General features: G+C 42.7%; 1 protein-coding gene across 3 annotated transcripts in view; it reads right to left on the bottom strand.

Moving 5' to 3' along the window:
- The window catches only part of REC8 (REC8 meiotic recombination protein), an 88,925-nt gene that overhangs the window by 20,177 nt on the left and 53,360 nt on the right, over window positions 1–15,388 (bottom strand). For all 3 annotated transcript variants that reach the window (XM_075211158.1, XM_075211159.1, XM_075211160.1), the window contains 2 exons: window positions 9,078–9,160; window positions 7,677–7,750 (listed from right to left, as the gene is read on the bottom strand). In XM_075211158.1, the coding sequence (XP_075067259.1) occupies window positions 7,677–7,750; window positions 9,078–9,160 (157 nt within the window). The remainder of the gene's footprint in view (window positions 1–7,676; window positions 7,751–9,077; window positions 9,161–15,388) is intronic.

Raw genomic sequence — 15,388 nt, forward strand, 5'->3', positions numbered from 1 at the left:
GGGCAGTGTCGTGGTTGGACATTGGTTTGTCCATTTTACCAGTCATAATTTTTGATTTGCATATCTCACATACCCATATTTTAATATTTCGCTACTAGATGATTTTATGTTTATTATTTAATAAAGTTGTATTTAACAGTAATTTTTGAATGGTCACTTTTCTGTGTTCCATATGAGTGCCCCATATAATCCTTTCTTATCCTACTCTTTGGATTTTTGAATCAAACGTTCTCGGTCTGTCTCTTACGTTGTCCCATGGCAGTCCATATAAAATAGGAATTGGATCAGGATTTTAGCTGTAGAATGAGATTTAGAGAGGGTGTCAACCACGGTAGTAGAACATGCACTGAGATCCTCGTTTTGGATCTTGCCACTGGAGTTTGCATGGGTATCACAACGTTTCCTCTCTGTTGGCAAGTTGGGCCTTAGCAGTAGTTTGACTATTAACAAATTTGTCCATGTTGAAGCGTGTGAAGGCAGGAAAACATAGTAGAAAATCAGTTTAGGTACATTTGAAGTACAAGGGTAAGATGTGAAATGTTTGTGTTAGAACATAACAGGCGAAGTTGCTGTCAGCACAGCATTGATATAGGGCACAATACAGTTACTGGTCACAAGATGGGGATATACCACTGTAAATGGAGAAAGCACTGTATAGAAATTGAGAAACTGGGCGAAGAGAACTGTTTTGAAGACAAGTGGAAAATAGTCTATTTAAAGTTCTAGATTGATTCAAAAGTCTAATAAAAGAGGGGCATGGTTTGGGGGGCCATGATGGATAGACGCGTTCTCTGAGAGCTCCGTCTGCCAATCTCTCCTAACAGCGATAATTCTATCTTTTGCTTGGAAAAACCTTATCCCCAAAGACCCCCCTCATTCGGCTAAAAAGGTGAAGAGCTGAGGCTGGCGTTTGTGAGCTTCACTCACAGGGCTTGCTGGAAGCGCTCTACCGCGGCTTACCTGACGCCGCTCGACCCCTCGCTCCTACTCTGATTGGCCCGTCGGTTCCAGAATCGAGCTACCGCGGGGCCCCCCTCACCTCCAGGTACACCCCTGTTGCTGCGGTCAGCCCCGAGCCAGTAAAGGCTCCAACGAAACTCTCGTTGGAGTCCTCCCGACCCTACCTGTCCTCGTCGGAGCCTGCCCAGCGGTCCGGTCACTGCTGTGCCCACGTACCCGCAGTTTTCCGGCTGTCCTGAGAAGGGGCCTACTTCCGGTTTAGCGGCCTCGGTGCATAGTATCTGAGTGGCCTCCAGCATTGCACTTCCGGTCTGGGGCTGGAGCTAATCGGCAACCAAGCGGGTGTGGGGACACCCTGTCTTTTCCAGCTGAATTGCGGTAATTACATTGGAGGGGCAAAAAAACTAGCATCTCCTGCAGCCTGGCAATATATTGCCCTAGAGTCCAGGGTACACTTAAGCTGCAACAACACTGAAAGAGGACCCCTAATCATCAGCTGAACTGGGGTTACTCTATCTGATGACCAAAAACCTAGCGGCTTTCTGCAGCCCGGCAACACACCACCTGGGAGCCCAGATTTCGCCTAAATAGCAAGTATATTGTATTGCCTTTGGGAACGCCACAGGAACTCCCTCAATGTAAAGTGCAAAGTTGGACACTGGGCATATAAGGAACCTTTTTTCTTCTACTTAAACAGCTCGCTACTGTTAATGTCCACCTAACCCATCTGGATCTGTCCCCCATCTGTCTGTTATACTCTCAATATTGATCAAGTGGATCGCCAGAGATAAAATCTTCAACATGAATAAACCTGCAGGCAGAGGCCGCTGGGGTACAGCTGGCGAAATTACGCAGCATTTCTCCCATCAAGACAAAGCAATCACATCTTCTCCTGCCCGTTCCCCTCAGGGGGTCCATAACGAGGTAGATCCTTCAAGCATTTCAGTTCCCTCCACCAAGGCTGACTTTGCCGAATTACGGAGCTTAATTGTGGACCGTACTAATGCCTTCTCTGTAGACATATAGAAAGCTATAGGGGACCTCAAAGCAGAAATGGTCATAATATCTAAAAGAACCTCGGCCCTAGAAAATAAGATGGAGTCCTCACTCAAATTCCAAAATGATGCATCACAGGACTTAGACTTCCTATTAAAAGAAAACAATTTCCTGAGAGACAAAATGGAAGACATGGAGAACAGAGAACTCTGTAATAACCTCTGACTACGTAAGATCCCTGAATCTGTTGAATCAAAAGACCTAGAAGAATACGTGTGCAAATTCTTCTCCACATTGGATCCCACGCTATCTAACCATCCAATACAGATAGAACGGGTTCACAGGGCCCTGAGACCCCGTCCGAAGGAAACAGATCCCCCTTGTGATGTGATACCACGTCTCCTATCCTTTAAGACAAAGGGCCTCATATCTAATGCGGTCAGGAACTCTTCCTACACACTTTATGATGGTTGTCGCATACAAGTGTTCCAAGACCTTGCCCCATCAACGATTGCTAAATGTCGCGACCTTAGGGATGTGACACGTACCTTTAGAGAAAATGGCTATAAGTATCGCTGGGGATTTCACCTGATAATTGATGTGGAAGGCCACCAAGAATCAATTCGCACACCTAGCGAAGGGAAAGACTTGATCCATAGGCTTTACCTTTCTCACCCTGATTGGACCATTGAGGGGATCCACAAAACCCTACAGGACAACAACCTCCTTGATTTGGTTCTCTGACTTCCTTACTAGAGAGGATTTGAATGCTTAATTTCTATCATTGTCTATACAATGTTATGCTCTTTTTTTTTTTTCTAGTTATTTCTCCCCTGCATGGTTTACAAATGTTTATTGAAGTTCACTCATGTTGATTTTTTTCTACTGCATCGTAGATGCAGCTGTTTCTGGTTGTTTGTCTTACCAGTATTTAACTAAATTAATGTCTTTCGCAAGATAGACGGGGGACTCTCCTTTTGCCCCCCTAGCCGCGCACGCACCTTTATTGGGAATTATACATTTTTGTTCTTATTTTTTAGATTCACAAAATTTAAGTGCACTCCCACACCTTGTGCCTTGGTATATATCAGCGTTGGCTAACCTGTGACACTCCAGGTGTTGTAAAACTACAAGTCCCAGCATACCTTTCCAGCAATAAGCTGCTATATATTGGCAAAGCATGCTGGGACTTGTAGTTTCACAACACCTGGAGTGTCACAGGTTAGCCAACACTGGTATATATCATCGTTTAGGTGTATCTCGCCTAACCTCTGCTTATCTCTGTCTTTATGCACTTATCCTGTAGGCTTCCCCTTTGCCCGTGAGGCTTGAGCCTGCACCCTTACCCTTTTACATTTCATATCTTATCACTTTTCCTCATCTTTATTTCTTCCTCTCTTTTCCATGCCTTTTTCTCCCCTTTTTCTTTTCTTCTTTCTCTCCCTGGTGTCCCCCCCCCCCTCCCCTTTCGCTGGGTCCTATTTTCCTTCATTTATTTTGGCTCCCCCACACACTAAAACTATGTCGTTCACAACTATTTCTCTCAATGTCAAAGTGTTGAATGCCCCACAAAAACGCTCTATGCTGTTTCACACTATACATAAACTAAAAGGTGATATAATTTTTTTCAGGAGACCCATTTCAAGGCTGGCGGCTATCCCTCCTTGTCCTAGAGAAGATACTCCATGACTTACTACTCCTCTCATCTTACAAATAAAAATGGGGTGGCCATCCTACTCCGTAATTCTGTCCCCTTTGTTATGTCAGAGATCAAGGACGATCCCGAGGGACGGTTTCTCATCTTATCGGGAAAGATTGGGCATCTTGAAATAACCTTCGCCAACATCTATGCTCTGCTCCTAAACACAGGTCAGGCGACTTTGTTTTCAGAATTACACCACTCACGTAAAGTGCTGCTCCTTCTAGGGGGTGTCTTTAACACTGTTATGTCCCCTTCAATGGACAGATCAACATCTAGACACTCTTCTCCATTATCATCGCACACAAAAAACCTGCAAAAACAAATGACTGAGGTCGGTCTCTTTGAAATTTGGCGAGCGCTTTATCCCACATCCAGGGACTATACATTCTATTCATTTCCTCATCAATCCTATTCCCGAATAGACATGTTTATGGGATGCACTAATCTTCACAAATGTTCACAAACTCACAGAACTCGTTGGCGGAGGTCTTCACCTTTAGCAGCTGCCTTTCCCATAGAGCTTTATACGCTCACCGGTACTCAGATGCTCCCAGGACTTAACTCCAGATGTAGTGTAAGTTTGTAATACAAAACCGTAGCTGCAGGCCAGGAGGCAGCATAGATGGCAGCAGATGGTCAGACAAAAGCAGCGGTCAGAGGTCACTAGCAAGCATAATAATCAGGTAACACGCCAAAGGTCAGGGTTACAGGCAATACAGCAGGGTCCAAGGTACAGGCAAACAAATCGGGGTCGCAGGCAAGGCCCAAGGAACAGGCAAGGGTCATACACAGAAGTTCAATCCAGAAGGTATACACCAAACGGCACAGGAGCAGGTTAGCAGACGGAACCGGATGCTATAACTGGCAGTGAGGCTAAGCCCTCCCTGCCTTAAATACTATGATGGATCAATCAGAAAAGAGGAGGAAAGGGCTGACAGTCAGCCTCAGGAGGCTGCTAATTAATTTACTGGCTTAGAACTGGCATAAATAATAACATAAACCAGGAACATGTATAAATATATAAATGAACCAATTTAAATCATAGGAGAGCTCCCCCTGGTGTTGGAGGATGTCCCTACACCCTCCTACTCTATGCCACAAAGATAAGCTCAAGGAAAAATAACAGTGCATTGTAACCAATGCACGCGCCCGGCTGCTAGATCACGCCAGGATGCGGTGTATCGCCGCGGCTCATGACAATGTTATTTAGTTCTGGATCGAAGAGGCTCGATCCTGAAAAAGGTAAAGCCTCTAAGGATTTTTTGGACTGCCGTCGGCATCACAGGAACGAACCAAAAGCATTCTCCTAGCTCCACCGCGGAAGCAGACACCGAAGAGGAAATGGAAGCCGCATTCTGAGCCACCTCATAAAGATAGCCAGAAGCTTCCTTCAAGTGAAGGGTCAAGGGAAGCAACTCAGAATTCTGCAGACTCCAATTCAAGACTCCATTGCTCTGGCCACCCACGCGACGAGAATAATGGTCTAAAGCAGGCCTGTCCAACCTGCGGCCCTCCAGATGTTGTGAAACTAAAAGCCCCAGCATGCTTTGCTGGTAGACAACCAGTTGATAGCTGGAAGGGCATGCTGGGACTTGTAGTTTCACAACATCTGGAGGGCCGCAGGTTGGACAGGCCTGGTCTAAAGGCTGTGCCAGCCGCAAGGAAGATGGTCATCAGAAACCTTTCCATTCTGCAATCCGTAGGATCCTGAAGTACCGTTGCGCCTGGAACCTGCAGGGTAGTATGGCGGGCTAACCTGGCCACCGGAGTATCCACTCTGGGTAACTGTTCCCAATGAGCTACATCTTGTTCCTGCACAAGATAAAGCACCCTATACTTGCAAGGAACCGAAAACTTCTTATCCTGCTGCTTACAGGCGGATTTGGCAATCTCTGTAAGCTCCGCTGACGATGGAAAACAAACCCTCAGCAGGAAGGACCTGGAGCTATATTAAGCTGCGGTTTGAAAAAGTGATCCAGTCACAATACCATCTTCAAATATCTTTTAGAGGGTGGGAACTCCCTCTATCATCATATAGGCTCTACTTAGTGGCTGCACTTACATCCAGTAGAAAGCGCGGCTTCTCCCACTACAATTGTTATTCTCCCAGATTGGTGTGCACTTCTTGAGCGGTGCTGTATGGAGTCTCAGCCAAGCAATTGTTGGCTGGCAACCCAGGCCTCCATCCATTCTTTTACAGAATTCTACTGGTTCAATGTATCCAATCCAAAGAAACTAACTCTGGACGGAAAGTTTTGCAAACAGTTGAGCCTGAGTGTACCCTTCCTTTGGAGCAAAGTTGGTACTTTCCCAAAGTGGTAGAAAGAAAAAAAAGAATTTTTTATACTTACGCTAAATCTATCTCTCGGATTCCATTTGGGAGACCTAAACTTTCCATTCCCATAAAGAATGTTGATAATGCCCAACTGGACTAAGGGATCATTTCTAATAAGCCATTAGTAATGTTATTTATCACTGGTACAAGATAAGTCCTATAAACTTTAAGGTGATGGATTGTACTAAATCTTGAATACATAGACAACAGTATACAAAAACAAGTAACATCAATTATTTATTGCCGTGTAAATATATTGGCCTTATAATGTTTATCTTTTGTATTATTTAATTTTCTAGACTTTGTATGCTGCTATATGTAGCTTTATTGTCATGTACTTCCCAAGATCATAACTACTTTTCTATCTATAGAATTTTCAATGAAGGAGAAGGTTAGGTGAAGCCATTATGTTAAAAGGAGTCATCAGTGAATAACATATGGGGCAGAGCCAGGGTCCTCACTCTTGGCCAGGTCTCTATAAATATCTAAAATTCATTGAACAGCTGAGAGTTGAATTTACAATCCTAGCTCTTATTTTTATAGATATCTCCAATTATTCCATGCTCCTGGGGCTCAAATTAGGGGGGAACCTCCGCAGCTTGTTGACTCTCCTCTGAAAGACATTCTGCGTAAGGTTATCTCAATTTTTTATGCCCAGCTCAACCTGCAAGTTTCACCGGAGAGCCTTGTACCCGTCAGATATAAAACAGGGAGTAGATATCTGATCAGGAGATATCTCTAATGAATAGAATCTACTTACGGGCATAAAAGATGATACCTCCTGCTTAAGGTAGTAGCACATGCACTTTACCTCACCCCTGCTGGGATGTTTAGGATGGGTAGAATAACACCCCTGACTGCCCTAAATGTAAAATTCTAGCAGACACCTTATTGGCATATGTTATGGAGTTGTTCAGTGGTGGACAAATTTTGGCAAGATGTGTGGAATTATATATATTTAACAGTTGCATTAGCTCCTCCCCTGTGCCCCGAGATATGCCTCTTTATTTAGTGTCACCCTAGAGGAGAGTCTTAACAAACATTTATTTAGATATATATTGAACATTGTATAATTGGCTAAAGTTATCCTAGGTGTTGGATGACGATACTTCCCCCCAGTGTACGTAAATGACAATAAATCACGAAAGATTCATATACGGAAAAAAAAATTCAATAAAAAAAGCATGATTTAAATAAAGGCGACATCAGTACAACCAGAACCTCAGAAGAGGAACCTTGCATAGAACCACGTGTATTGTGTGTATCTCTTTTCTTCCAATTTGGTAAATAAACTGTTATTTGTACAGTCAGTTCCAGCCTTCTTGTCAAACAGGGAGATTCTACTTCATTTAGGAGAATCACCCCAACAGAGGTTGTCTGCAATAGGGTCAGGTTCTTTGCTTGTCATTTGGAATACACTGCGATTAGATAGGTTTTCTACTATTATAAATGGATATCAAATTTCTTGCCAAAGTGGTATTCTCATGCTACCCACTGATTTTTTGCAGTCTTTGTGTGCTTGTAGTGGTTTTTGGGTGGCATTTTTTTCACAAATAGTTCACTTTAGTGGCACATTGTTTTACACACAAAATGGACCACAATCCTAAAATTAACAGCAAAAGTGTACAGTATATAAAAGAAACAAAAAAGACAAGACAACTGTATTTATGATACAAACAGTACCTGCGGACTAGTGGGATGTGGAGAAGGAAGGTGGGGAGATGTATGCAGAATAGATGGTATCTCTGGAGAGCCTTCTAGAGAGACAGAAATTTGTATCAAAATGTCAAAAAAGGGTACACCAAAACTGAAACGGATTATGCGATTACTTCAGACATCTAACTACTTTATATGCACACACTGATATAGAAAAGTTTCCCCACAAACACCATAGTGTTGGCATTACAGATTGCATTTTTTCACATTTTGTTCATAGGGGGTATCTAGTTTGTGCCATTGTACATAGCTATTACTCAGCACACACAGACCCAAGATGTTGAATGGCTGGATTGCTTCAGGAATCACTTCAGCTTGGTAATGCGGTCGAAAGATGAATGCACAAACAGACAGACAGTAGTCGTCTTGCAACTGCATTTACTAACATGTCCGATAATGATTCGATCCATTTTGATGAAATTATTATTGGCCATCAACTTGTTTTCGACCCATACGGACTGCAATATTGCGCCTATTGGCCGGTGATATCGCCTGCAATATTGCAACATTAGTAGCAGTCATAAGAGACTACTGAGACATTCAAAGCTTTATGCTGGATGGTTTTGGCAATGGGTATAAGGAATGTGTATATTGAGTCTGAGCATTGACCTTTGCTGAAGGGTGTGCCAGGAGTTATCATGGAGAATTTGGATATTGTATCCATTGAGGTCTATCTCTTCTAACCTCTGTGACCTCCTCAAGATCTCTTCACATACTGCATAGTAATGTAATTTGTAGGTTCTGTGGCTGTGACTCGCCACTTTCGCTGGCCAACTGATCAGCCTCACCAGGGTTATTGTATCTGTTTCAGCCTATAGGCTCGAGGCTCTGATTTCCTCTCAATTGTCCTCTACTTCGGTGGGACACAGGAGAGGTATGACGCTGGCCCAAGTTTTGAGTATTAATATCCGAGAACCTATCGGCGAGAGTGTCTCAGTAGTAGAGGCCGCCATAATGAAGGCCTGTGTGAGGTCTGGGTCTTATGTAGTTTTGCACTCCCGCCATGTGGAAGGAAGATGGGTCCCAATTACCAGACTTTCTGGCCAAATTTTGGTTCAAAATTACCCTCCTGGCTCCTCTGATGCAGCCCGCTAAAATAATAGATTAAGCTGGGAAGGCTTGTAGATTGGGCTGTATGGAGCTTGAATGTACAGAGCGCTGTTACATCAGACAGATTACATTTTTATTTCCTAACTGTTGATTAAGTAGGGTAATCTGTTCTGCTTTCAGTGACATTTCCCTCACAGTAATTTTCTCACATAGGAACACTAGCCCATGACTTCAGTGATTCACATCTTCCCTATGTGAATACTTAAGTTCCTTAATGGCACAAATTAATCAACAGACACAGTATGTAAAGCATCTTACCAGGAAATAAAGTAATTGGTTCTCCTGTTACTTCATCCAGAAGCACTGCAGCATCGAGCTCTGAAACTGTTTCTGATGGCACACTGCACAAAAAGAGAGACAGCCGAGATGAATTCAGCCCAGACTGATGTTCATCTGTTGGTCAGCAGATAAAGTGGGGGCATTTGCACTTTCAATCTAATAATATGGAAGTTTCCTTACCAAGCATTACGTCTCTCAGAACTTGACAAAATGAGCGCCTAAAACGAATTGTAAACTTTGCGATGTGCAATATAGATGGAGACAGATAGAAATGTATTCAACAGTGTCCTACATGAGTAAGTTACATCTCTTTCAGGTTCTACAAAGACATTTGGTAATATAACTAAGAGATTATGACTGCAGAGATATAGGGACAACTTATCAAAATGCATGGTTTGACCTAGCTTCATTATATAAACAAGATTCTACACAGCTGAACCTGCTAAGAACCTGCAAGAGAGCACAGTGGAGTGACAGACAGACCAGGAGACAGCCAGACCATGAGGAAAGTGCAGTGACTGTGTGTCAATGTTTGCGAGTCCGCAAAATGTTTGCGAGTACGCAAGTGTTTGTGTTTGGGGGTATTCATGTGATGGATGGCTGGTGTGGAGACACTCATTTAGCGACTATTAATGATATGTGGGGTCTAATAACGTAAGGGTACGGTTAGTGCACATAAGCCTGTTTATTAAATGTGATTTCTGTTCATTTAATTTTGCAGCTAGTTGGGGATAAGGAGGCCTAATAAAAAAATATGAGTGCATTTAGCATGGATGAAGGCTGAACATCCGGATCTTAACTTTTGTGGTCTACTTAAGACTTCTGCGTAATGGCTAATTCTCCATAACCAGTCCAAAGTAATACAGTTCTGTCCTTTGTAATGCATTTAATGAAAACTTTCAACAAAGGATGGGGCAAATGACATCCTAGACTGCGGCCTGTATTCTGACCCTTCTTCTGGCCACGGCCTCCGCCTCAAGTCTTCCCGTTACCTTATCCTACACCGTGGTGTCGAAGTCAGCAAATTGGATAAAGTAATTTCAATTAATATCGAGCAAACTTGGTTGTCTTTGTCTGAAAAGATGCATAGAGCACGCTACGGCGTGGAAGGGAGTATCCAGCCGCAGCACGTGGCAATAACAGTTTTACACTTTTATACACATTCGCACAAACACACACATTTGTAATTAGTACACATTAATTGTAGTTGCAACACATAGTTATTTATGTCGAAATATAGTAGTATTTATGTTTAATATTATAAGTTATATGCATGTTAGTAAAAAATATGGTTCATGTTATAGGAAATGTGTCATGTCTGGTATCATTTTAATCCCCTATTCATCAGCAGTTATCCGGTTCTTTTGCCGAAGAGATCACACATTGGATACTCTAGTTAGCTTATCTTAGGGAATAAATGTTTAAAGTGATACTGACTATAAAATGCTAATAGACTAGTTGAAACTGGAATCTTGGCGGGAAAGTCGGAGCACATCCCCTGGAGAGATAACCCCCACCTTTGGATATTTTGGTTTGAACTGGCCTATGATCTGCAACATCCTAGACCTTCCTGAAACCTGGACCAATAGAAGCAAGCCACATCATCTGCATTGTTTTACTGTATTTCTGACTGCATATAAGCATGAGCTCTTTATCTAGTGACCAGTCTTCTTTGACCACACACTTCAGACCTGAATGACTGTTCACTGGATCCAGGGCGCCTGCGATAAGTAACAATTGTACTTATTTTATTTCACTTGAATTATTCTGCTACTTTTGGATAATAAATCTTTGTGCGTTGGAAACACAAATCGAGATTCACAGTAATACACAGAATGGTACGTACACTGGCGCTTCCGTCTTTGACTCACAGAGAACCTCTAAAACAGAGGAATGTATCTCCTCAATCCTCTCGTCATACGAGGTACATAATAAAGAAAGAGACAAAGAAAAAACATGGCATAGTAACGTACAACACCAAATAAAGTCTACCACCACTATGGGGTATATGGTAATCCTCAAAGGTAGGTGATGTCAATAAAAACTTCCAATAAGCACCCGTGATGATTACCAACCTAACAGGAGTGGAGTAAGAGAGAATATATACTGCAATACTGTTAAGGGAGCAGAGAATAACCCTACAGGCGCATATTGATCTCCTTTAATGTAAGCATATACCCTAAGGGGGAGAGAATTGAAGAAAGAATCACGGGTGCTTATTGGAAGTTTTTATTGACATCACCTACCTTTGAGGATTACCATATACCCCATAGTGGTGGTGGACTTTATTTGGTGTTGTACGTTACTATGCCATGTTTTTTCTTTGTCTCTTTCTTTATTATGTACCTCGTATGACGAGCGGATTGAGGAGATACATTCCTCTGTTTTAGAGGTTCTCTGTGAGTCAAAGACGGAAGCGCCAGTGTACGTACCATTCTGTGTATTACTGTGTATTGATTGTTGAGTTTTTGGTGGAAACTCTGGGGTGTGTACATGGCTGCATACTTGAGTGAAGCACCCTATAAGATCTGTTTCAAATATACAAATGGAGATTCGACAGTCGTTATTGGATAGCGACAAAACGTGCATAACAATTTGGGGGCTCGCGGCGGAAGTTACACTACCGGACGATACGCAAGACCCACGGATTTCGGTTCCCCAACAAAGGGTGGATTGACGCGTCATATACGGGTAAGAACGCAATGTGTTCCAAACCTGTTTATCATTCTGTGTTGTGAAACCGAATGTCTGTTTTTTGCATAATCTGAAGGAGCGCTAACTTGAATCTAGGGACAAAAGAGAAAACTGTTTCTTTTTATTGTCATATTGTGATTTAAATATATTGCATTGCTTAGCGTATGTGTACTTCCTGCATTGCGTATGTGAACTTCCGGTATTGTTGCCACGTGTTTAAACAGTCGTGTTTATAGTCTGTTATATATGCATAGTGTAATCACTTGGTAAAACCTCTGTGCTATTGTTTGGGAAATTTATTTTCTGTGCAGAAAAGGTGTATGTGTTTGTGAATTGTATGATTTTGAAGTGATAGTTGATTTACTGTTGAAAGATACAGGGATATCGGTTGCTGTCTGACGAGGCGGGCAGAACAACCGAGGTTAGGTATACACAGCAGGTATACTGGCAGCAAAAGCTCTGTTTGAAACGAGAACAGTTAAAAAGGCTTTTGAAACGTACTCCCCAATAGTAATTGCAAAGTTTACCGATAGCTAGTATCGCTAAGCGGTGCGTTTGGACCGCATGGTTTATTGTGCAACCATGATTGTGAATTGGGTGGAGATGCGGGAGGAATTACGCTGGTAAGGGGGGTAAACTCTGATACTACCAGTTAAGTAATATACTTGACAGATTTTGTGGAGAGCCAGGATATCGCGGAGCTGATATTTCTGTTGTCCATAGTGATATTTCTGTGTTAGGAGGTGGGTGGCGTAACCTGATTAAATCGTCCACGGTTAATCTCTAGAAGGCTCTGTTTGAAACGAGAACAGTTAAAATGGCCCTTTTTGCGCAGTGTTGAGAAATAGGTTGTTTTCACAATGGGTGCGAAGCAAATGCTAGAGATGGTGGATGTTGTACTGCCTAAGGAAGGTCCGATTGGTTCGGCAAGGTTCCTTATGTTTAAAAAGTATGGTGCATACGCAACGGTGTATTGCGACAAATGGGTCAAGATGACCAAGGATTGTGTGAAACCTTTCCCAAAGATTGGCACATTTGATTCTGAGGTACTAAATGATGTAAGAAATAAAGTTCGGTTGATTAAATCAACAAAATTAAGAATTGAACATGATGACTGTTTAAACTGTGGCTAATGGAAGGCAACACGTGGCAAGGCAGCGCATGCACAAAGGAAGTAGGCGTGACAAAAAGCACGCACACAGCGGAAGTAGCCATTGAGAAGCGTGGAGAACTTAGCGCAAGCCCCCTGCCCTATGCGGCAGGGGGCGTAAGTACAGTCGTTATTAAAAATGAAAAAAAGGAATTTGCTAAGTTATATCCTGTTTTAAGTCAGTTTAAAGCAAGTGTTTCTGAAGAGGAGGATGAATCCACTGTAATTTCAGCCATTGCCCATGCTGCTAACATGCTAGAAAGTTCAGCGTAATTATGGAAAGGGGGCAGTGGCTGAGATAGGTGAGAGTAGTGGAGTGACCACTAGGAGGGAAAACATCCAAGGTACTGAAGCAGCAACTCCTGTAAATAATCCTGAAGGTAGTGAACCGGTGGGTACTTATCCTGTCCGCACAATAGCTGTTCCCAATGGGAAGGTGGATAAGGATGGTATAGTTCATGTAAGAAATGTTACATTGCATTGTCCTTGGACTAGATCAGAACTACGTTCCATTATGACTGAATTCCCAGATCCTAGAAAAGAGTTGGCTAAGTGTCTGAAATTTGTCAAAGACTTAGGAAACGCACACAAACCAACCAATAAGGATTGGCGGGTAGTGTTGAGGGCTTGTCTTCCTCCCAATACTAACATCCAAAAATTTATTAAAGATTGTTTGTTGGAGGGAGACGACACCTTGACAGATGAAGGTAATCAAGAGAATATTGAGAAAATTATTTCACAATTAGCCATCTATTTTCCAGTCGTAGTAAATTGGAGTAAAATTTTCACCATAAAACAAAAAGATAGTGAAACTGCAGTGGACTACTTTGCTAGAGCTTTTGCATCAATGACACAGTTTTACTGGGATAACAGATATAAAGGAGAATCCACATCATAGGGAGGAAGCTGTAACGGTACTAATGGATGGTCTAAAGGAAAATCTAAAGACAAGGATACAAACCTCAACACCTGGTTGGAGGGGCAGCACGGTAGATCCTCTTAGAGAGATTGTCGTGGAACACGGCAAAAATATTTTTAGAAAGAAGCAAGAGAAAAGTGACAGGCTGATGAGTCTAGTGGTAAAATCCTGTTTTTTTTTTTTTTTGGTGACTGTTCTGCCCAATCTATGGGGCAGGTCAAGACTGTGTACTCTTTATGTACATACTGCATTCTTTTTATACTACACTAGGGTGCTAGCTGTCCTTTGTGGGCTGATCACTCCCCCTCTAGTTTCTGGTCCCGCCTCTTTGATGGCTGGCCACACCCCTTCTGGTGGGCCCCTGGCGTTGCAGCCCCCGATGGGCCCTTCATGCCTCAGTCCGACACTGTGTGCCCATGGATTTTCCTCTCAGGCTGGTAAGAAGGCAATGTCATGTCTTACTTGTTTGAGGAAAAATGTCGGAAAAAATTATACCAACTGAGCCATCCCATATCCCTCCTACAGACGGACCTTTTCAGGTAATACAAATTGACTATATCCAGTTACCACCTTGCAGGAATCTAAAGTATGTGTTAGTATATATTGATGTGTTTTCTGGTTGGGTAGAAGCATATCCAGCAGCCACTAATACTGCTGTGTTCACTGCAAAGAAAATTGTTAAGGAATTTGTGTGTAGGTACGGTATCCCTAGAATCATAGAAAGTGATAGGGGTACCCACTTCACTGGTGATATCTTCCAAAACATGTGTAAGCTCATGGGAATCAGTAGCAGACTTCACACCCCTTACCGACCAAAAGCCAGTGGTAAGGTGGAAAGAGTAATTGGTACTATTAAGAACAAGCTTGGTAAGATAATGGCTGAAACTGGGTTGGTGTGGCCTGAAGCTTTGCCACTAGTCCTCCATAGCATCCGAACCACTCCCAGTCCTCCTCTTAATCTGTCCCCCTTTAAGATACTGTTCGGCCGACAACCTCATTTGATCGTGAGTCCACAAGACGACTTGAAGTGTAATAATGAAGTGACTGTGAAATATCTTAAAAAATGAGCAGACAGCTAAAGCAACAACAACAAAAACTAAAAATGCTGTCACCTGGTATGCCAGAAACGAACTGTCATGATGTTGAACCTGGGGAATATGTTATGATCCGCAATTTCTTACGCTCAGGCTGTTTAACAGACCGTTGGGAAGGCCTGTACCAAGTGCTGTTGACCAGTACCACATCACTGAAGGTTGCAGAGAGAGACACTTGGGTCCATTCCACCCACTGCAGGAAAGTCAGTAACCCGGAGAAAGTGCGAGATACTGAGACTGACGACACCATTCTGTCACTCGTAAACCTGTTCCGGGAGACCTAAAGCCTGCAGTCAAGACATCTGAGCCAAAGACGTTGCTCCAAAACTATTTTTCCAGCGATGGAGTGGCTTTTTTGTTTTTCTTTTGTTCCGGGATTTTTCTTGTTTTTACTTTTTTATAGGACACTCTATTTTTGTGAAGACGGATGGAA

This window comes from Mixophyes fleayi, chromosome 1 (genome assembly GCF_038048845.1).
Source record: "Mixophyes fleayi isolate aMixFle1 chromosome 1, aMixFle1.hap1, whole genome shotgun sequence".
Classification (NCBI taxonomy): domain Eukaryota; kingdom Metazoa; phylum Chordata; class Amphibia; order Anura; family Limnodynastidae; genus Mixophyes; species Mixophyes fleayi.